General features: G+C 41.6%; 5 protein-coding genes and 1 non-coding gene across 6 annotated transcripts in view; 4 read left to right on the forward strand and 2 right to left on the reverse strand.

The window, feature by feature from the left end:
* LOC105547555 (histone H2B type 1-J) overlaps positions 1-4,078 on the reverse strand; it is a 14,171-nt gene extending 10,093 nt beyond the window's left edge. The window contains exon 1 of the mRNA XM_011991207.1: positions 3,629-4,078. Within this exon, the coding sequence (XP_011846597.1) occupies positions 3,632-4,012 (381 nt within the window). The 5' untranslated portion in view covers positions 4,013-4,078 and the 3' untranslated portion in view covers positions 3,629-3,631. The remainder of the gene's footprint in view (positions 1-3,628) is intronic.
* A 227-nt stretch (positions 4,079-4,305) lies between these two features.
* On the forward strand, positions 4,306-5,521 carry LOC105547556 (histone H2A type 1). Its single transcript, XM_011991208.1, has one exon. The coding sequence runs from the start codon at positions 4,335-4,337 to the stop codon at positions 4,725-4,727; it is 393 nt and encodes a 130-aa protein (XP_011846598.1). The 5' UTR covers positions 4,306-4,334; the 3' UTR covers positions 4,728-5,521.
* A 4,451-nt stretch (positions 5,522-9,972) lies between these two features.
* On the reverse strand, positions 9,973-18,473 carry LOC105547558 (histone H2B type 1-K). Its single transcript, XM_011991210.1, has 2 exons — positions 17,989-18,473; positions 9,973-10,368 (listed from the first exon to the last, which is right to left on the reverse strand). The coding sequence occupies exon 1, from the start codon at positions 18,376-18,378 to the stop codon at positions 17,998-18,000; it is 381 nt and encodes a 126-aa protein (XP_011846600.1). The 5' UTR covers positions 18,379-18,473; the 3' UTR covers positions 9,973-10,368; positions 17,989-17,997.
* On the forward strand, positions 10,976-11,582 carry LOC105547557 (histone H4). The gene has a single exon (XM_011991209.1). It carries the CDS (start codon positions 10,988-10,990, stop codon positions 11,297-11,299), a length of 312 nt encoding a protein of 103 aa, XP_011846599.1. The 5' UTR covers positions 10,976-10,987; the 3' UTR covers positions 11,300-11,582.
* A 197-nt stretch (positions 18,474-18,670) lies between the features above and the next one.
* Positions 18,671-19,160, forward strand: LOC105547560 (histone H2A type 1-H). The gene has a single exon (XM_011991211.1). The coding sequence runs from the start codon at positions 18,722-18,724 to the stop codon at positions 19,106-19,108; it is 387 nt and encodes a 128-aa protein (XP_011846601.1). The 5' UTR covers positions 18,671-18,721; the 3' UTR covers positions 19,109-19,160.
* A 2,387-nt stretch (positions 19,161-21,547) lies between these two features.
* On the forward strand, positions 21,548-21,619 carry TRNAV-CAC. The gene has a single exon. It is a non-coding gene; the product is annotated as a tRNA-Val (tRNA).
* The last annotated feature ends 1,234 nt before the right edge of the window (positions 21,620-22,853 follow it).

The raw sequence follows: 22,853 nt of genomic DNA on the forward strand, positions 1-22,853 counted from the left end.
CTGAGAATAGATAGGGCTCAAGGACAGTATCTCCAACTGAACTTTTAATGAACTCCCGTAGGCGCCAAGAAGGCGGGTAAATAAGAAAGAATATAGAAACAAGAAACTGAGTAGAAGGTTACATGTGGGAAAAGAAAGTTTGTTTTGCATTGCATTCTTTCTGCTGACGTGAGGTTTATGGAGTATAAATAAAATGAGGCGGAGGCTCTGAGTGTGGCCGCCATGTTCTCTGTGTGTCTTTGTCTTTGTGTGTGTTCTTTCATTCTCCACCACCCCCAGTGCAGCCCCCAACAGTCATCCATTCATTACCTTACCCTTTCTGTATAATGGGTCCAAAAAATGTTGAGATATGAGGTATAAAGTGTTCAGTAAGTTCATAGGTGATCCTGCTAGCAATAGCAAAGTGAAGCATATCCAAATTTAGAGGGTTTATCTCAGTGAAGACAAATCCCTGCCTTATCCATCACAAAATACTTGCAAGAATACAAGAATACTTCCCCTGACATACGGGGCACTTAGCAGCATCAGTATCCAGAGGTCAGCCTTGGTGAGCTAAGTCTATACTACAGAGCTCAAGTATCACCTCTACCATTGCCTGCCATCCTGGTCACATTGTTTACAAATAAATCACTTGGGCAATCAGTGGGGTGATAGGAAAAGAGACTACGTAACAGCCATATGGTTGATGTGTACCTGATTGTTGATAGCCTCCCTCTGAAGAGTGAGAATTTAGGTTAGTATTCATATGGAACATTATTCTCATACTCTGGGACCATTCTGGGAAATTCGTCCATATCACCATTCCCCAAAGCTTCTTGTCAACACAGCCTCCACTTTTGCCCACTTAAAATCTCTGTCTATCCAAACCATTAGCCGTGTACATTCAGTTTAGATCACTCTCCTTCTAGAAAAAGTAAACAATGGCATTCAGTACTCCAAATTGTGCTGAGTGGCAGCAATTCTTTTTCCTATTGCCATTTATGGACATACTTGAGTTACAGCTTCTAATGCTACTGTTACAACTGGCGTCAGTAGTATTAGCCAGCTTATATATTGAATGCTCACTATGTACAGGACATTGTTGTAAGTATACCAAAACTATTTGCTCAAGAGGCACTATTACATCCCCTATTACATCCACTATTACATTTTAAAATGAAGGGAAAAGCCAGAGGAAAAAAAAGAGAAAAAAGCCAATTCTTCAGGAACTGGTTAGTTATGGGGTTGAACTTGCAGCATTCAGTTTTTGGTTTTTTTTTGTTTTTTTTTTTTGGAGACGGAAACGCCTCTGTTGCCCAGGCTGGAGTACAGTGACACAATCTCGGCTCACTGCAACCTCCGCCTCCTGGGGTCAAGTGATTCTCCTGCCTGAGCCTCCCGAGTAGCTGAGATTACAGGGTCCTGCCTGCTCATCGGGCTAATTTTTGTATTTTTAGTAGGGATGGGGTTTCACCATGTTGGCCAGGCTGATCTCGAACTCCTGACCTCAACTGATCCACCAGCCTCGGCCTCCCAAAGTGCTGGGATTACAGGCATGAGCCACCCCGCCCAGTCCCATTCAGTTTTTCAAGCAAAGTATTAACTTTTCGTCCTTATTCTTAAGGGGACACTAGCAAGATGAAAATAACCCATAAGGTGATCATTTGTTTCATTACCTCTTAGGCAGGTTAGTCTTCTGAGTAACAGAATTAGCCGGGTTCTTTTCAACTTAACTTTGTGTAGTTTTCGAAAACCTAGCCTTTACAAATTTTCACCTGTGGCTGGACGATATGCCCATGAGTCAGTCGCAATCCTCCTTTTCTTACAAACTCTGCTTTTTATTCTGATTTCTATATCTTGTAAGACAAAGAAGCAAGTTATTTAGCTTGGAAATTATCATCTGACTATTTGGATTAATAGAGAGGGTCAGAGGCCCCTGTAACATAACAATAATGTCATAAAAGTAATTTAAGTTCTGTTTATTCACAGAATTGATAACAGTTCAGTTATCATTAGTATGGGATTATGGTGAAGTAAAAGAACTTGAGTGTATATTTTCTACATAGAAATATATACAACAAACCAGATAGCAATTCAAAGAGATATATATTTTAGAAACTCTACAGAGACAGTTTTCAAAGGCTGGACAAGTGTCCGAGAAAAAGCTCAAAAAAGAAATTTCATAAAGCAGACAATATTTAACTGGGCTTTGAAAAAAATAGGACTTGAGTCAACAAAAGTGTGTATTTGATAGTGGATTTAACAAAAATACTAATTGCTTTAGATGCTATTACTGTGCTAAATTTAGATCCATTTTAAATAAACTAGATAGTAACTCAAGTTTATATACAATTACTACCTTTGAAACCAAAAGCCAGTCATAGTGGGAGCTTCCAAATGCTTTATAGACCTTGGATTTTTACCTAAGAGACACATGACTGAATAGTTACAACCTAGAGCAACATCGTTTGTTGGATGACTGGTTCTCATTTGTGACAACCTGAATAAGGGGGAACTTGCTTTTCCTCACTTCTTCTAGGCAAAGTCAAAAACAGTATTTAAAATACTAACGAAGGGAGTTTTAAAATTGAAATTGACTTATTTCAGAAAAGAGTCTGGAATAAACGTCCTCAAGTTTTCTGCCTTAACACCCCGAATTGTCCTGTTTAGGCTTTTAATGCCTTTGCTTATATAGATATACCATAAAGGGAAAATAGTATTCTAATTAGAGATAAAGCATTGATCAGGCTGAAAACTACCGCCTTCAAATTCCATTGCAGCCGGACTGGATGGCTCACGCCTGTAATCAGCACTTTGGGAGGCTGAGGCTGGAGGATCACTTGAAGTTAGGAGTTCGAGACCAGCCTGGCCAACATGGTGAAATCCCGTCCCTACTAAAAATACAAAAATTATCCGGGCATGGTGGCGCATGCCTCTAATCCCAGCTACCCGGAAGGCTGAGGGAGGAGAATCGCTGGAACCCGGGAGGCGGAAGTTGCAGTGAGCTGAGATCACGCCACTGCACTCCAGTCTGGGTGACAGAGAGTCTCCCTCTCAAAAAAAAAAAAAAAAAAAATGATTATGTTGCCATAAAGAGTCCCTTTTTAAAAAAATCGCTGTATCCAATGAAAACTGAGAAGAAATCAATCTCCTTCCCGAAAGCGATAAAATACTTAAGAATGAGAAACACAAACTGACAGTTTACTGAGTTTGTTAAGGAAGGCCAAATAAAGGCGGGGTTTGAATTCCTTTGGCGCACCCAAACCGGCCGTGGACTTCCTGGATACAGCAACTAATCAGGATGCAGACAGGAAGGGTGGGCGCTGCCCGGACAAATTCAAACTGATAACCGCTGCAACTTGGCACTGTTCCAACTCACTATCCGCTGGGGGACCGACGAGTATTTTAATCGGTTTCGAACGTGTAATAGAAAGTCTCCCCATCTCCTTACTTAACTCTAAGGGGATTAGAATGGCAGATCTAAAAAAAAAAGTCATTAAGGATTAGTTCAGACTAAAAAACACAGTAGTGAGTTACAAGTACTATGTCAATGGCCAGCACAGGAGGAATACAAGCACCAGCTCTCTCTTTGAGAAGATGGGTGGCTCTTAAAAGAGCCGTTAGGGTCGAGAATTTGCAACCAACTCACTGTTTACTTAGCGCTGGTGTATTTGGTGACGGCCTTGGTGCCCTCGGACACGGCGTGCTTGGCCAACTCCCCAGGCAGCAGCAGGCGCACAGCCGTCTGGATCTCCCTGGAGGTGATGGTCGAGCGCTTGTTGTAATGCGCCAGGCGGGAAGCCTCACCGGCAATGCGCTCGAAAATGTCGTTCACAAACGAATTCATGATGCCCATGGCCTTGGACGAAATGCCGGTGTCAGGGTGGACCTGCTTCAGCACCTTGTACACATAGATGGAATAACTCTCCTTGCGACTGCGCTTGCGCTTTTTGCCGTCTTTCTTCTGCGCCTTAGTCACCGCCTTCTTGGAGCCCTTTTTCGGGGCGGGAGCGGACTTCGCGGGCTCTGGCATAGCGAACACTAGCTACAAAGCTCCAAGGAAAAAGAAAAACAGTGAGCAAGGTACGACAAGGCGCTTTTATATAGAATCGCTTATGCAAATAAGGTGAAGAGTTGAAGTCTTGTGTCTGATTGGTAGTTATTCAGGGTAACGTCAGAGGTCAGTTCTGCCCAATCAGGATTCGCAAATCCAGAAGACGTACTGCCATTGGTTGAAATTAAACTGCAGTCCTAACCAACAACACGTCTTCTTTTTCGCGCCCAATAGTGTTTATAAAAAGCGCCGCCTGTCCTGTTTGTTTCGTAGTTGCTTTGGTGAGTTAGTGGCGCTCGCAATGTCTGGACGTGGCAAGCAGGGAGGCAAGGCTCGCGCTAAGGCCAAGACTCGCTCCTCTAGGGCTGGCCTCCAGTTCCCTGTGGGCCGAGTGCACCGCCTGCTTCGCAAGGGCAATTATGCCGAGAGGGTTGGGGCCGGCGCGCCGGTGTATCTGGCAGCGGTGCTGGAGTACCTGACAGCCGAGATCCTGGAACTGGCGGGCAATGCGGCCCGCGACAACAAGAAGACCCGCATCATCCCCCGTCACCTCCAACTGGCCATCCGCAACGACGAGGAACTCAACAAGCTGCTGGGCAAAGTCACCATCGCACAGGGCGGTGTCCTGCCCAACATCCAGGCAGTGCTGCTGCCCAAAAAGACTGAGAGCCACCACAAGGCGAAGGGCAAGTAACTACCTGGACTAGTTTGTGGCAACTGGAGTAAAACGAGTCCAAACCAACGGCTCTTTTAAGGGCCACCCACGTCTTCTCTAAAAGAACTTAACATTTCCACGTGGAAGAAAATGAGACCTGGGGAAAACTTAAGCCATAAGTTACCCATCCTTATACCTTTTTAAGACAGTGTAGCGAACACCGCAGATTTAAAAGAAAAACTAGAGGGAAGGTGGTCCAGATTCTACCACGTTTAAAAGTTAGGATGTGAACAGATGTATTAGGCCAGTACTTAATTTTAAACTTAGCGTGTGTCCACAGAGTGCCAGTGGCTTCGTGAGTTTTAGAAGCACTTTGGCACAAGGGTTATTGCCCTGGCTAGAATTTAGCAGACAGCTATTCCACGCAGGCCAAGGGCGGCAAGAAGTCCCCCCGCTATGTGCCCTGCACGGTGACCCTGCGCGACGTACGGCGCTACCAGAACTCCGAGCTGCTGATCAGCAAGTTGCCTCCTGCGAGAGCTCGGCGGTGACGCCGCTGCAGGAGAGCGAGGCTGCAGGACTTTGTGACACGATAGTCCACCTCCCTGCAAAGGCTCTCTCAGAGACACATCTTTCCTGATGGATAGCTGTGAAGCATTCTCTTACCCACCCCACTGCATGTTTCAAAGTATTCCTTTAAAATGAAGTGAGTAAAATACTGGGATGACGTTATCTGGAGCCCAAGAAAGATTTTTCATTTGGAAAGGCCTAATATCCTAAGTTGCTTACCCAGAAGAACTTGACAGGATAGTTATTTCTAATAAACCTTAAAACCCTTTCAGGAAATTTGAGGTAAAGTGTTAGCACACAGACTGTTAAAACGTCTTCCTCACAAATATGGGGGAAAATATATAGAGGATTATCATATGGTTCAACAAATGATGAGTATTAGAAATGTACTTTAGAAATGAGTATTAGAAATGTTTATGAGTATTAGAAAAGTACAGTGTTGGGCGTTCCTGACACAAACTGAGGCCTCCTAGCAAGACTGACAGATTTCTGTGGAGGAGGGTTATTTAGTACGATAGTGCAAATAACTTTTGGTGTTGTAGCTAAATAAGGAATATTCATACCAAGATTGCACAATCTTGCCTCCTACCTCTGTTCACTGAACTCTGATGTAATTTATTTATTTATTTTTATTTTTTTTTATTTTATTTTTTTGAGACGGGGTCTCTCTCTGTCGCCCAGGCTGAAGTGCAGTGGCGTGATTTCGGCTCACTGCAAGCTCCGCCTCCTGGGTTCACACCATTCTCTTGCCTCAGCCTCCCGAGTAGCTGGGACTACAGGTGCCCACCACCATGCCAGGCTAATTTTTTGTATTTTTAGTAGAGACGGAGTTTCACCGTGTTAACCAGGATGGTCTCAATCTCCTGACCTCGTGATCCGCCCGCCTTGGCCTCCCAAAGTGCTGGGATTACAGGCGTAAGCCACAGCGCCTGGCCCACTCTGATGTAATCTTGAGAAAAAGACATTAACATTTTTCTTGCGTATTGTAGACACTTTTGGCTGTCTGGTAACATGGAAAATCTCAGAATGATGTTTTAAGTATATAAAATGCCAAACAAAGTTAAATTACAGTTATCAGAGTATTTTTGAAACTTGATAGTGATAAATGGGCCTATATAGTTATGTTGTTAATATAGTTAACACATTATATAATTTGGTGAGCCTAATTGCTGTTGCTAATTAGAGGAGTATAAATGTTTCAAGATAACTCAGCAATTGTAATGAGAAATGAAACATCTAATGTCTTTTGGGTTACAAAGTAACAGGTACTGAGATTTGTGGCCTAAATTCATAATAAAGTGAAATGTTCAAGTTCAGTCAAGGTTAACTTTTTAAAAATAGATATTTTACTACCCAAACTCACAGACTTCCCCTTCAGCACCCTCCAATTGCTGAATTTTATCCTTAGGGGCGTTGTGACATATAAGTATGGACCTCAGGTTAAAAACTCTTGCTCTAAAATTTGGTCGACCTACCCCATTTCTTTTCAGCTCCTTTTCTCTAGATACCTCCTCTTCCTATCTGGAATTTCTTTAGCACTTAGTCTATTGACATCTCGTAACCTTTTATTGTTTCTGTTTCTTGTTCTTAAAATATAACTACTTCCAATCCTAGTATAAATATGATGTTCTGGAACAGAAATAAGTGCTGACTATTAGCAAAAATAGGTACTTGAGAGGCCCCCAAAATTGTAAAATATTTGGCTTTTTGATGGATTTTTATACTGTGTAACCCAAATAATAATTTTATTCATTTTTGAGTTGTTTGTCTTTAAAGGTCTTTCAACTTATTTAAATTAATATTTAATAAATTTCACAATTAAATGTATAGTGGTTGGACACAGGATGTATTTTGCAAGTGTAACTGTCACTGGAAAGGGGTCCCAATCCAGACACCAAGAGAGGGTTCTTGGGTCTCTCTCAAGAAAGAATTCGAGGCAAATCCATAGAGTACAGTGAAAGCAAGTTTATTAGAGAAGTAAAGAAAATTGTTCTTTTGTTCTATTCTAAGGATATTTATAGTTATTTCTTGATTACATGCTAAACAAGGGGTGGATTCTTCATGAGTTTTCTGGGAAAGGGGTGGGCAATTTCCCAACTGAGAGTTCCTCCCCCTTTTAGACCATATAGGGTAACTTTCCGACGTTGCCATGACATCTGTAAATGGTCATGGCACTGGTAGGAGTGTCTTTTAGCATGCTGATGCATTATAAGTGTGTATAATGAGCAGTGAGGATAACCAGAGGTCAATTTCCTCGCCATCTTGATTTTGGTAGGTTTTGGCTGACTTCTTTACCTCATGCTTTTATTAGCAGTCTTTGTGACCTGTACCTTGTGCCAACCTCTTCTGTGACTCATTCTGTGAATACAAATGCCTTAAGCTTCTGGGAATGCAGCCCAGTAGGCCTCAGCCTTATTTTACCCAGCTCCTATTCAAGATGGAGTTGCTCTGATTTAAACGCCTGACATAATAAAGTTTGCTGCTAGATTTGTTTTGTAATGTGAAAGAATGTGAGTACTCAGAGTTACTCTGTTTGAACTAAGTTTATCTTGATAGTCAGTTATCTTATTAGAAAAGAGACTGATTAGCATCACATTTTTAAAAATGTTACACTGTGTGTATGTTTACTATTGATTTCAGGACTAAATTTACCATCAATTTCAGAAACTAAAGAGTCTGACAAACTCAAATATCCTTGTAGGGGAGGCAAAATTTTACCTCTATCCTCTTGAGTTTTTATGGCTGGGCCTGATAATTAAACTGACATAAGACAGATTAAGAGGAGAAAAGCATATAACTTTATTTAATATAAATTTTATGTGGCATGGGACATGGGAGCTCTAATTACAGACCCCAAAGAAGTAGCAAAACCTAACTGCTTTTATAGTAGGTTGAACAGAGTAAATTGTGAAAATGTAACTATGTAGGAAGGCTAAAGGAAAACAATTATTTTAAGGAGATCTGCTTGTACAGAATTCTCTTGGTTTGAACTTCCTGTCCTTGATGAAAATGTTCTTTTCCTTTTGGTACAAGGAGGACATCTTCCACACCAGGCCTCTGAGCCCAAGCTAAGCCTGTGATATGCACATATACATCCAGATGGCCTGAAGCAACTGAAGATCCACAGAAGTGAAAATAGCCTTGACCGATGACATTCCACCATTGTGATTTGTTTCTGCCCCACCCTAACTGATCAATGTACTTTGTAATTCTCCCACCCTTGGGAATGTACTTTGTGAGATCCACCCCGTACCCCCAAAATATTGCTCTAAACTCCACCACCTATCCCAAAACCTGTAAGAACTAATGATAATCCCACCACCCTTTGCTGACTCTCTTTTCGGACTCAGCCCGCCTGTACCCAGGTGAAATAAACAGCCTTGTTGCTCACACAAAACCTGTTTGGTGGTCTCTTCACACGGACATGGGAATTTTAATTCCTGCTTTTAGGGAGGAAAAAGGGAACAGTGAGAGTGCCTTTCTGCCTTTCTTGTACCTACTCTTTTAAACTGCCTTTATCTCAAAATCTTATTCCAAAATGGCATATTTTGGGATGGCATATTCTGCCACATTTTACCATTCATTGCTATCCTTATTGTCACTAATTGCTATGCGAAAACTCATGAAATCAGATACAGAAAATGGCTTCTGATTGGTGAGAAGCTCAAGCAGAGAAATATATTTGTTAACTAATGTTGGGGAAAATACAATTTTGAAATCTCCCAAAGAATAGAAAGGAAATAATTTTATTATTGAATAAGCATTAAACCAGAGAGTTGCTTATCACAGGCAATCTTACGAAGAGATTGCAAAACCAGAAAGAAATCTTGCTTTCTTATTAGGAATAGCCACGTTGGATAGGTTTTGCAATTCGAAGTTAGGTGGCAGCTAAAGTTTGGCCTATTTTCTCACTGGAAACTGGGAGACAGAGCACTATCTTTTTTAATGATGAACATTTCAAAGAGATAGCTCTCCAGGCATTGAGAAAATATTCTCAGTTATAAGGCCTGTTTATCATTAAAAGGATTTGCATACATTTTAAAAGGACAGAGAAAGACATCTTGAAAGTGATGGGAAAGGAAGTCTCTTGTTTACAACAGATAATTAAGCCTGTTATTTTTAATTTGTATTTACCCTTAGATTAAGTATTCAATCTATGCTCCCTTACCCTCTTTACAACATATACCGAATTCAGCTACAGCAAGTTACAGCCAGTCATATCAATTTTGTTTTGTTTTGTTTTCCAAAGATGTATGGCAAGTTTTCTTTTATTGCAACATAAATGCAAAAATTTTAAAAGTATTTTAATGAAAAGTTTATCTTCATTTACTTTATGACATTTAAGTGGAGTACTTTGAAAATACTTCAAGCATTGCTGTAAGGAACTCATTGAAATAAAGAGTAGCAAGAAAATCACCAAATAGGCCGGGTGCAGTGGCTCATATATTCAGTATATGATAAGTTCCTCAAATCAGTGGGAGAAATAGGTCATGTATTGTACTGACTAACCAGCTGATTAACTTTTTGAAAAGTTATTTCTATAAACAAGAAATCAAATCCTTATTAGTACAGTTAGATTATTTAAAATGGTTCTACCCAGCATTAGTTAAGGTTGTAGGCGTATCAGAAACTGCTACTGGTGTAGGGGCCAAGAGAAAACCTCCCTTTTGCCCTCTGAAAGTTTACTGAAAATCAACTGATAAGAGAATATTAATAAGAGAAAAGGCATACAAATTTATTAAGGTACAGGGCTGAGGACCACAGAATAACTACCTCAACCCCTCAGTGGGGTACAGAAGCTTATATACCTTTTCTCAGAGGCAAAAGAGGAGATGGGTAATGTAGACAATTTTTTGAGGAACAGTAAATGATTATTAGGGAGAAGGAATGGACCAAGGAGAAAGAAATTAACTTGTAAATGATTCTCTTTGGAATCTGAATGAGATCAAGAGGCCAGCTTTATCTTGTGGGAAAGTTCATCTAGGTATAGTTGCATTCTTCAGTCTTCTTTTCTGCATGCAGTAGATAATGAGGTAACCGAAGGCAATTGTGCTTCTTTTGGTAAGAAGCTTTCTTGGTCATATCAGGAAATTCCAGAGAAAGTCCCTCCCTGGAAGAGAAACAAGACAAAGTTAGAGGGATCTTGATTCTTAGACTTGTTTCTGAGAACCTTCAATTTTCCAAAGCACTCAGGATTACCAAGCTCGATATCTGGGGGGATAATTCTACACCCCAAACACTGGAAATGAAAATAAGTAGAAGATAACTTAGCAATATACCTGAAAGATCTTTAAATTCTATATGAGTCTATCTTGTATTGCTAGGAATTTAGCATATGGAGTATATTTCCATGGTATATTAAGGAGAAAAATGCCACAAAATAGCATAGTTCCACACAAATAAAGAAAACATGTATATATGTAGAGATAATATTTCATTCTTTTTGCTTTATGTATCTTCTATAATGTTAACATTTTTGTTATGAGGCAGAAATCATGTTAAGTGAAAAAAGGAAGAAAAACAGCCTAGGTCTTGAGGATTAAAAAGGACTGAAGGAGAACAAAAGGGAGTAGAGCACAGCAGGCCTGTTTCCCTTTTAGGTCCCCTCCACCGACGCGGAGGGACTTCCCGCCAAAGCTCTTCCGGTTTTCAGTCTGGTCCGCAGGGTTTACCCATAAAAGCAAGCTGCCATCACAGGCAGCAGATCTTTGTTCTCCGATCACTTGATAATGTCAGGACGCGGCAAAGGAGGTAAGGGTCTGGGGAAAGGGGGTGCCAAGCGCCACCGCAAAGTGCTGCGCGACAACATCCAGGGCATCACCAAGCCAGCCATCCGGCGCCTTGCTCGCCGCGGCGGCGTGAAGCGCATCTCCGGCCTCATCTATGAGGAGACCCGCGGGGTGCTGAAGGTCTTCCTGGAGAACGTGATCCGGGACGCCGTGACCTACACGGAGCACGCCAAGCGCAAGACGGTCACCGCCATGGACGTAGTCTATGCGCTGAAGCGCCAGGGCCGCACCCTTTATGGCTTCGGCGGCTAAACGGCATTTTGAAGCCCTGTCGTTCTCTAAAAAGGCCCTTTTTAGGGCCCCTAAGCTTTCAACAAAAGAGTTAAAATGACAGCAAACTGAGTCTCTTAAAAGGGTCCTTGTCAGTGAGTTCTCTCACCCTGTTTTACAAGATTAACTCGGAATGTCGAAAGTGGACTGATGACTACAGGTGGCCCTGGGCCGAGATTTCCCAAGGCTAGAAGAGCCTCTGCTGGCCAGTAACTTCTGGCGGCTCCTTGCAAATTGCCTGCAGCCGGTTTACCGCTCGGATTAGGGGCGGGCTAGACACTTAACTTCCCTCTGGCCCTTCAAATACGTCTCGGGAGAGATGAGGGGTTTGATGGGGGCTACATTAAATGCTGGAGCCTCCAGGATTTGGAGTAGGGAGCAGACCATACTTTTACTACTGTAGAAGACAGCTGGGCAGTCTTAAGAGTCTTAGTAATAATATTCCTTTATATGTTTGCCTTCTGATATGATTTTTAAATACTGAAATATATCAAGTATACAAAATGCGCTGGTGACCACACCACTTATTCAACAACTACAGTTAAAATCCTCATGTCCCTTCTCAGTAGCACAGCCCTCCCTTTTTCCTATCCTAGAATTAACTAATATTCTAGGATAAACTGATATTCTGAATTTGGTGTTTACTGTTCCTACGCATTTTTAACTTTAGATGCACATACCCCTAATCTATTTTAAACGTCTTCATGAATTTTTACATTTGCTCTTGAAATATATCCGTGTTGAAATGTGCAGTTCTATGTTATTTTCACCATTAATCTAGTTTTCTAATGTGTCAGTAAATACTTTATTCATTTCTGTTGATTTTTTTTTTTCCTCATTACAAAACAGCACTGTACACACCTGTGCATTTTCTGGTTACATGAAAGTGGAATTATTTGGTAAAAGTATGTGCATATTCAACATGAGTAACAATGAACAATTTGCTTTCCAGGATAGTATTTTAAAATTTACACTCCCATATTCCACCAGCAGTGCTTCAGAATTATTGTTTATCAGCATTTCCTTATGTCAGATTGGAGTTTTTTCAATGAGATTTTTGGCTATTTGGAGATTTTCCCACTTTTCTGGGAATTTTGGTCTATCCAGATTCTCTACAGTTTTTATTTTATGAGTTTTGATTTGTAAATATTTATATATTTGAGTTTAACTTTTTGTCAGTATGTGACAAATATATTCTGTCACCCTGTGGGTTCGTTTTTAACTGTTCGTGATATCTTTGGATGTACAAAATTTTAATAATGTTGGATTTATATTTTTTATAGTTTTTGAATGCTGCCTTTTCATAAAGGAGTTATCTGCCTTCCACTTTCCCCAGGAGCTGCAGGCATCAATCTGGGGAGGAAAAAAAAAGTATTTAGGCTGCTTATCTCCTGATTTGGCTTGAATTGGATAGTAAGGCTTTTCTGAACTAGCTCTAAGAGTAGCTTTAAGAGCAAGCTAAGGGAAGACCTCACAAAAGATTGATCTTACTCTCTAAATAAGCAATGATTAACAACACCTAAAATTTTCAAAGTATTACAAAAGGGACAAAAGAAAGGGTGAAAGAGGAAAGTAATTCCTAAGATACACTGAAAGTTTGTTGAAAATTGTGTTAAACGCTTTACATGGATTATCTCATATCTCATATTTTCATGATAGATTTTACTACTATTATTTTAAAATGACAAAATAGAGGTCAAACCAATTCACAAATGTTAGAGTCTGTGACCCAAACTTGTAGTTTTTAAATTTTTATTCTTCCAGGAGCATAGATTCAAATTGCCCTGAACATACACTCACTCAAACCTGTAATATTCTTAATCACACTCTCTTAGTGGATAGAGAAGCCATCACAGAGAGTAGTAGTGGTGCTAGTCCTATAATGGAGAATTTGGGGAAATGTGTCAGGACAGGTACAAAACCTGCCTGTCACTTATCCCAATAGGAATGAATTATTTTCATGTGTCAGTTTGTAGGCCTACTTGAGAAAGTCGTTTTCATTTTGTGTCTATATAGTTATGTTATTGTTAAAGAAATCTGCAGCAATGTAACATGTCCTTCCCTGTCATTTTTCATGTTCCAAGCCCAATGGATTAAACACTCCCTTAGGAAAAACTGTAGTAAGTGGTGATGCCAGAAGGAATTGTAATCCTTTGCATAGTGCCCTAGTGGGTTTTAGGTCAAGTTCTGCTCATTTAGTGTCTTATGGTATAGCACTAGCCATGCATGGAGTTTGAGCACTTACAATGTGGCATGTGACTGAGGGAGTGTTTAATTATATTTTAATTAGTTTACATTTAAAAACTGGTGCTGGATTCAATTAGATAACATCCAAGTATGCTTGGAACACCTTAGGGACATGAATCAGAATCTTCTTATTCTAATTACAGATGAAGAATTCCCCATGAAAATTTATTTTGATATACTGTAAAAGTGTAAAATACACACCAGATTTTGAAGATTTGAAATGAAAAAAGAATGCAAGATATTTAATACATTCTGTATTGACTATATGCTGAAACTGTATTTTTGATACATTCTGTCAAATAGGATACATTATTAAAATTGATTGTAACTTTTTTTTTTTTTTGGAAACGAAGTCTCGACCCCCTCCTCCCCCAGGTTGGAGTGCAATGGCGCCATCTCGGCTCACTGCAACCTCTGCCTCCCAGGTTCAAGAGATTCTCCTGCCTCAGCCTCCCGAGTAGCTGGGAATACAGATGCGTACCACCCCGCCTGGCTAATTTTTTGCATTTTAAGTAGAGACGGGGTTTCACCATGTTGACCAGGCTGGTCTTGAACTCCTGACCTCAGGTGATCCACCCACCTCGGCCTCCCAAAGTGCTGGGATTGCAGGCATGAGCCACTGCGCCTGATTTTTTTTAACTTTTAAAAATGGTTACTGGAAAGATAAGAAGTACATGTATGACTTGTATTATATTCACTCCCCCCCTTTTATTTTTTTTTGAGATGGAGTCTTGCTCTGTCGCCCAGGTTCAAGTGCAGTGGCATGATCTCGGCTCACTGCAACCTCTGCCTCCCAGGTTCAAGTCATTCTCCTGCCTCAGCCTCCCAAGCAGCTGGGACTACAGGCGTCCCATTAGTCGAAACCATGCCCGACTAATTTTTGTATTTTTAGTAGAGACGGGGTTTCACCATACTGGCCAGGCTGGTCTTGAACTCCCTGACCTTGTGATCCACCCACCTCAGCCTCCCAAAGTGCTGGGATTACAGGCATGAGCCATCGCACCTGGCCGTATTATATTTCTATTTGAGTAGTGTCTTAAGAGTAACAAACTGGCTTTCAGACACTTATAATAGGACAGAAAAATCCTAGTTCAAGAAAGAATGAGAAAGTAGGAGAAACCAAATGAACAACAAATTTCCCAGGCCGGGCACGGTGGCTCACCCACCCGGTTCATGCCAGCACTTTGGGAGGCCAAGGTGGGTGGATCACCTGACGTCAGGAGTTCAAGACCAGCCTGGCCAACATGGTGAAACCACGTCTCTACTAAAAATATAAAAACTAGCCGGGCATGGTCACAGGCGCCTGTAATCCCAGCTATTCAGGAGGCTGAGGCAGGAGAATTGCTTGAACCCAGGAGACAGAGCTTGCATTGAGCCGACACAGTGCCACTGCACTCCAGCCTCGGTGACAGTGAGACTGTCTCAAAAAAAAAAAATTTTTTTTTCCTTTCCTTCACGTATATTCCTGAAGACAGAGATAAGGTCTTCTCCCAGCTGTACTTATACCTCAGGTAATATCAAGAAAGCAGTGACATGATATATTACACTTCATGGGCATAGAGTTGTGACATTTACTCCTTTGTATTAAGGACTTGAAGAATTACTGTTTTTCCAGCTCATCTAAGGTAGAAAGCCATGCCATTTTCTTAGGTCCATTGACCTCTTTACTTCCAACTTCTAGGCTCAGATACTAGATAACAACACAGACCAAACATATGATTGCCAAGTCCCTAACCACAGTTAAATAAACCTCCACTTTTCAATCCCAGAGCTACTCTCAGTTTCCCAAAGAATGGGAAAATCTGAAGCAGGCAATTATTCTGTGCAAGTGTTCTTCAGGAGGCTGTAACAATTGCTAGATTAAATTGCTGTGGTCCAGAATCACACAGCAATTATTGTAAAGCACTGAACTACTCTTTAAAAAATTATTTTATGAGACAGGAGACAATTTAGCACATTCAACTTTTTAACAATCTAAGAGAGATTATGAAATATAAAAATGAATAAAAGAGCCCTATTTTTGTTTCAAATTAAGTCAAATTAATACACATGGCTAATGAGAAAATAAATGACAAAGAGATACGTGGTATAATGGGAACAAACAAGAGCATAATGGAATCTTGTTCTGATTCTAACGATCTGAGCAAATTAAGCTTTGCATCCATTTAGCTATTTGTAAAATAACATTGATCTGAACTTTTTGATTCCTTCAAGCTGTTAAACTCTGTGCTATCAACCGGGAATGGTTGCTCACGCCTGTAATCCTAGCACTTTGGGAGGCCGAGGCCGGTATAGATAGCCTGAGGTCGGGAGTTCGAGGCCAGCCTGGCCAACATGTTGAAACCCCCATCTCTACTAAAAATACAAAATTTAGCCAGGCGTGGTGGCAGGCGCCTGTAATACCAGCCATTTGGGAAACTGAGGCAAGAGAATCGCTTGAACCTGGGAGGGGGAGGGTTGCAGTGAGCCAAGATCTCACCATTGGACTGCAGCCTGGGCAACAGAGCTAGACTCCGTCTTGCAGGGGGAAGCGGGGGGAAATCTGTGCTATCGAGAGAAATAAAATGAGATCATTTTGAAGGGAGTGAGAAAAGGGGTGAGGGTGAAAGCAGGAGAAAGTTATGGCCACTTCCACCCAGTATTTCTATTAAAACACAAATGCACTTCCAGAATTTTATAAAAAGCAAAAAGGACTGAAAGTAAATTGTATAAAATCAAGATGTTATGTCCATTTGCAAAAATAGTTTGTAAGTCTAAAGGTAATAACAGCAGATAACTTCAGAGTAAAAATTTTAGTCTGTAAAGAGTAGTCAGGTATACCTGAAGGTAGAATTCATTGGCATAGTGTATCTTAGTTTGTTTTTAAATTTTATTTGCGACGGAGTCTTGCTCTGTTGCCCAGGCTGGAGTGCAGTCAGGTGATCTCAGCTCACTGCAACCTTTGCCTCCTGGGTTCCAGCAATTCTCCTGCCTCAGCTTCCCCAGTAGCTGGGGCTACAGGCACACGCCACCACACCCAGCTAATTTTTGTATTGTTAGTAGAGACGGGGTTTCACTATGTTAGCCATGCTGCTTTCGAATTCCTGACTTCAAGTGATTGCCTCCTATATAGGTATAGATATAGATCAGTGCCTTTATATAGGTAAACAATAAATATAATTATTTGTTGATACATTTCTTAGAATATTAGTGTAACCCCAAAATTGCTGATAGGATAAATAAGACTTAGATGAACAGTGAACATATGCTTTGCATGTATTTAAAGTTTTCCAGTATGACCTTGCTAATCTCCAAATGCCCAAGGGCGGGCAATATCCCCAAAGACTAGAACAATGCATGGCCAAATATGTTAAATATATATACAGACACATATACATTGAAAATTTCCCTGTGAAACTGGCCTGCATTTCTAAATCACAAATTTAGCCAGGTAACAACCTAGCTTAAAATTCGTGGACCCTTTCTTTCACTTGGTTCTTCCAAAAAAGTTCCACACTACTTATCACCGGCATAGCCATTCTAGCCTCCAGTTACACAATAAAATCCACCTAACTCTGCTCAGACCCTGTGCTGCTGCGGAAGTTCCCTTCTCCTCTACTCCAACTTCTTGCTTCGGGGCGGACTGTCTCTAGTCTCAGTCTGTTGTCTCCCCTCTGGATCCAGTTGCTTTTCCTTTTCTATAAGTTTTGTCAAAAGGAAAAATTAGTGGTTGAACCAATTGACGCTGAACATGCCTTAACAACTAGCAAACTATTCAAGAATCTCCGCGATGATCTCATGTTCCGTTTCTTCACTCATGAGAAAAGCTGTGCTCCTCCCCTTACCCTTGCAGACTATCCTGCCTGGTGGTCTGGCATCTTCCCGATGTCTTGTGGGCCGGAGAGGTGGAAACGGGGGGTGAGAGGGAAGCAAGCAAGGCAGAGCTGGGTACAGCCTAGAAGGGGTTAAATAAGGTAATTGCTCGCGCGAAAGCCATACGTACTGGTAGGCCATCGGGAACCAAATTTACAAATACATAAACTCAAGTTAGAACTCCTTTAAATGGTGGAAAGTACACGTGACACAATAGGCTTTCAACAAGTTCTAACAGGAAGTCACAGCACTCGACACAACGGAAGTATCCATTTTCGCGCCAAGAGCCAGGAAGCACTTTGTTAACGCAAATTTCCTGCACATCCTTAATTTTTTAGGCGCCATATTCCTTACTCAGTACTCTCAGTACTAACAAAGTGCATATGGCTTCTTTAGCCTGTACTCGATTACAAGCACTGTACACATTACTCAATGTAATGAGATCATAACAACCCCTTTAAAGAGATCGCCATTATTTAAACCTGGATTAGGAACACGTGTTTGCAGCTCTAATAGCGACAATTTAAGTGGCTCTTAAAAGAGCCTTTGGGGTTGGGCTTTAAGACGCTTACTTGGCAGGTTTACTTAGCGCTGGTGTACTTGGTGACGGCCTTGGTGCCCTCCGACACCGCGTGCTTGGCCAATTCCCCGGGCAGCAGCAGGCGCACGGCCGTCTGGATCTCCCTGGAGGTGATGGTCGAGCGCTTGTTGTAATGCGCCAGACGGGAAGCCTCACCCGCAATGCGCTCAAAGATGTCGTTGACGAAGGAGTTCATGATTCCCATGGCCTTAGAGGAGATGCCGGTGTCGGGGTGGACCTGCTTCAGCACCTTGTACACGTACACGGAGTAGCTCTCCTTGCGGCTGCGCTTGCGCTTCTTGCCGTCTTTCTTCTGGGCCTTAGTCACTGCCTTCTTCGAACCCTTCTTGGGCGCAGGAGCGGACTTCGCTGGCTCCGGCATGTTGAGGGCGAACTACGAGTCGAGGCGGACTAACAGCAGATCGAGAAAACGGGAAGTAATAGGAGCAAGGCACCAGGAGTCGTTTTTATATAGAACCTCTCATGCAAATGAGGTGAAGAGTTAAAGTCCTGTATCTGATTGGTGGTTATTCAGGGTGACCTCAGAGGTTAGTTATACCTAATCAACCAATCAACAAATCCAAAAGATGTACTTCCATTGGTTAAAATTAAGTGGCAACTCTAACCAATGACATATCTTCTTTTTCGCGCCCAATGGTGTTTATAAAAGGCGCTGCCTCTCCACTTTCGTTTCGCTGGGTACTCTTAAGTAAGTTGTGGTCAGTATGTCTGGACGTGGCAAGCAAGGCGGTAAAGCTCGCGCTAAGGCCAAGACCCGTTCTTCTCGGGCTGGGCTGCAGTTCCCTGTAGGCCGAGTGCACCGCTTACTCCGTAAGGGCAATTATGCCGAGAGGGTTGGGGCCGGCGCGCCGGTGTACCTGGCTGCGGTGCTGGAGTACCTGACTGCTGAGATCCTGGAGTTGGCTGGCAATGCGGCCCGCGACAACAAAAAGACCCGCATCATCCCGCGTCACCTCCAGCTGGCTATCCGCAACGATGAAGAGCTCAACAAGCTGCTGGGCAAAGTCACCATCGCGCAGGGTGGTGTCTTGCCCAATATCCAGGCCGTGCTGCTGCCTAAGAAGACCGAGAGCCACCATAAGGCCAAATAAGGAGCGAGGTTGTGAAAACTGAAAAACAAAGGCTCTTTTCAGAGCCACGCTACACTGTCCTAGAGAAAGCTGGACACGGTCATGTTTGTTTCATTAGACCATATTGTAAAGCGCTTCTTTCCCGGTTGGGCTGGAGCAACTCTTTACAATGTTTTTAGATGTAACCTAATCCACTGGAAGGCAGTGAAGACCCACAAGTTACTGTAGGATACACCGGCGAAGCTTATTCAGCAGGAGTAATAACTGAAATCATTAATATGCAAATCCCTGAAGTCTATTTACCAATTCCAGAGTTTGTTTGTTTTTGAGATGGAGTCTTTCCCTGTTGCCCAGGCTGGAGTGCAGTGGTGCGATCTCGGCTCACTGCAACCTCCACCTCCCAGGTTCAAGCGATTCTCCTGCCTGAGCCTCCCGAGTAGCTGGGATTATAGGCATGCACCACCATCCTCAGCTAATTTTTGTGTTTCTAGTAGAGACGGGGTTCCACCATGCTGGCCTGGCTGCTCTCGAACTCCTGACCTCAGGTGATCCGCCCGTGTCGGCCTCCCAAAGTGCTGGGATTACAGGCGTGAGCCACCACGCCAGGCCTCCAGTGTAATAATTATATTACATTAATAGTGTTGTCAAACAGCCATAAAAATGGGATATACTCGCCACTCTTTAAAGGCAAATTTTGCAATTTTAAGTATTCTTGAAAAGCAAGAAAGGTCAGCCTAATTCTTAAGTGGTCTAACTCTTAAGAGCAACTTTACCCAGGTGATGAAAGTCTAGTGACTCATTTGCATTACAATTTGATTCCGATGGGAGGAGAATATGGGATACAGAATTTCCTGAATCCCATATTTGTAAATCCTTAGCCCCATTTCTTTGGAGAAGGTGTATTAATGCACTCTTTTAGTAACTCAGGATACAACATGGCTTTTTCTGTCTAGTTAATTTGTATTATCAAATTTATTAGATCAGGTATTGCTATTGCTTTTGATTGCTTGTCCACATTAATTTACCTACCCTAGGAAGCCCTATGAGTTTCCTTCCTCCCCACTGACCCCCAACTTGATATTACTTGCCTGCTTTTACTTCATAGCCTCAAGGCTTTCTGGCTATTCCTACAAAATGCAAAACACATTTTCTGTCTTAAGGCCTTTGCACTTTAAATTTCCTCTTCCCTGATAGCTACCTTTCTCACTTTTTTTCAATCTATGTAGGTCTCACAGAGTGAGACTCCATCTCAAAAACAACAACACAAAAAAACCACACAGAAGAGATATTTGGTGCCAACCACTTATGGCTACATATGCAATATGAATGTGCTTATTTAATTCTCACAACCTTTTGAGGTGAGTATTGTTTGGACTCTAATTTGGAAATGAAAGTGTAGTGTTACTTATCTAATCAGATTCTCAATTAGTAGAAGAAAAAGCTATGTAGGTCTCTGTATACTCAGCCAGTATGCCTGTCAAGTTGCCCCCACACTGGGCCAAAGGGGCTCTAGACCACCCTTTTTAACTCCTTTGTGGGTCACTGAGTGAGGACTGCCCTGGGGAAGGATACAGCCTTGAGTGGGGAGGAGCTCTGCAGCTGAGGCAAATACTAAAGAAGCTCACAGCTGGTGTCTATCTGCTAATTGTGCTCTCTGCAGTTGGGCTGCAAGCCTTTCCTTGAAGGAGGATCTGGGCAGTGTATTTCCATGTCTATGACATATATTAACATGAATATAAATATCAGTGTTAAGTAAGGTCGATGATAGTATCTGTGAGACTGACTTTAGCATGTATAAGTGCATAGCTGGTATTGCTCTTTGACTTTTTTTCTTTTTCTTTTTTCTTGTTTTTGAGATGGAGTTTTGCTCTTCTTGCCCAGGCTGGAGTGCAATGGCCTGATCTCGGCTCACTGCAACCTCCACCTCCCAGATTCAAGCGATTCTCCTGCTTCAGCCTCCCGAGTAGCTGGGATTACAGGCGTGTGCCACCACTCCCGGCTAATTTTGTAATTTTAGTAGAGACGGGGTTTCACCATGTTGGTCAGGCTGGTCTGGAACTCCTGACCTCAGATGATCTGCCCACCTTGGCCTCCCAAAGTGCCGGGATTACAGGCATGAGCCTGTGATTACTTTCATCAGGGAATGTGAAGGGGGTGGGGTCTTTTCTTTTTAGAGAAATAAGAAAATGTGCAGACTTTCTAAAAATCTTTATTAGTTTGGTATACTCCTGTAAGAGTTTTAAATGCCTCAATCGTTGCACATGGAAGGTGATAGAAAACAATTACAAAGGAAATGGGAGATTTTTCTACTGACTTTTCCTACCCCAGAATCAGCAAATCTCTTCACTTTTCCCATTCTGCGAAATAATCCAGTTTAGCCCCATACTGAAGAAACTTCAGAATTAATACTTGAGGCTCAAAGGAGAGGAGAAGGAGCCTTTAAAAAAAAACATGAAATGAGTTTCTGTAGTATAGTGGTTATCACGTTTGCCTCACAAGGAAAAGTCCCTGGTTTGAAACCAGGTGGAAACACATTTACCAGGTGCAGTAGTTCATGCCTGTAATCCCAGCACAAAAACTTAGCCGGGTGTGGTGGCAGCTGCCTGTAGTCCCAGCTACTTGGGAGGTGAGGCAGGAGAATCGCTTGAGCCCGGGAGACGGAGGTTGCAGTGAGCTGAGATTGTGCCACTGCACTCTAGCCTGGGCGACAGAGTGAGACTCCAATCTCAAAAACAACAACAACAACAAATCACATAGAAGAGATATTTGGTGCCAACAACTTATGGGCTACATATGCAATATGAATGTGCTTATTTAATTCTCACAACCTTTTGAGGTGGGTATTGTTTGGACTCTAATTTGGAAAAGAAAGTGTAGTGTTACTTATCCAATCAGATTCTCAATTAGTAGGAGAGAAAGCTATATATCAGAATATTATCTACTCAACATGGAACACACACATAACTGCCTTTTCTTAACTATCGGGTCTCATGTGCTTTAGTCTAAGGTATATAGAAACTTGGGTAAGAATTGTTAAAGGGAGATGTTGAAAGGTCTGTCAGAAAAGTATCATGATCGTATTTGAATTAATAGAAACCGAATAAGAAAGAATAAAACTAGACTTAATTATTCACATAGTGTTTACAATAGTTTAAAGTGAATAAAGATTCCTGAAAATGGGAATCACACTTATATACTTTTTAAAAATATATTTTTAAGACACATACAATTTTAAAAACGCATACATACATGCTTTTCCTCGGTTCCACCCTTCCCCTTCATCTTCATACCTATTACAGATGGAGTCGTCGTCATGCATTCCTTGTAAGGAATAATTCTGATAAAATCAAAATAGTAAAGTCACATCTAAAAATATGTGAAGGTTTATACCCCAGAGGAGCTGCATGACTTAAATAATTAACAATGACAAAATCTGAGAAATACATGTGATTATGGATAATGAGGGGTGCTTAACTAAGGACAAAATAATATAATTTTATATCAGGCTAACTATTGACGTGGCTTCACTTACCTGGGAAGCTAGATTCTGTGTGTAATAGTAAACACCTGGGAGGAATACTGATTGTTTACAACGCTAACTGATATCTGGACTCAGAACTGGCCATCAGTAAATCAACTTGAGATCGCAAATATTCCTTGGAATCACACAAAGGAAAATACCAAAAAAAAAAAAAAAAAAAAAAAAAAAAAATAAAAAAAGCAATCCCATTTAAAAGGAGGTAAAATTGCTGGTGTACATTGATAT

This window comes from Mandrillus leucophaeus, unplaced genomic scaffold (genome assembly GCF_000951045.1).
Source record: "Mandrillus leucophaeus isolate KB7577 unplaced genomic scaffold, Mleu.le_1.0 Scaffold392, whole genome shotgun sequence".
Taxonomy (NCBI): domain Eukaryota; kingdom Metazoa; phylum Chordata; class Mammalia; order Primates; family Cercopithecidae; genus Mandrillus; species Mandrillus leucophaeus.

Coding starts and splice junctions, on each gene's coding strand:
- LOC105547557 (XM_011991209.1), top strand. CDS start 10,988: ATGTCAGGACGCGGCAAAGGAGGTAAGGGTCTGGGGAAAGGGGGTGCC.
- LOC105547556 (XM_011991208.1), top strand. CDS start 4,335: ATGTCTGGACGTGGCAAGCAGGGAGGCAAGGCTCGCGCTAAGGCCAAG.
- LOC105547560 (XM_011991211.1), top strand. CDS start 18,722: ATGTCTGGACGTGGCAAGCAAGGCGGTAAAGCTCGCGCTAAGGCCAAG.
- LOC105547558 (XM_011991210.1), bottom strand. CDS start 18,378: ATGCCGGAGCCAGCGAAGTCCGCTCCTGCGCCCAAGAAGGGTTCGAAG.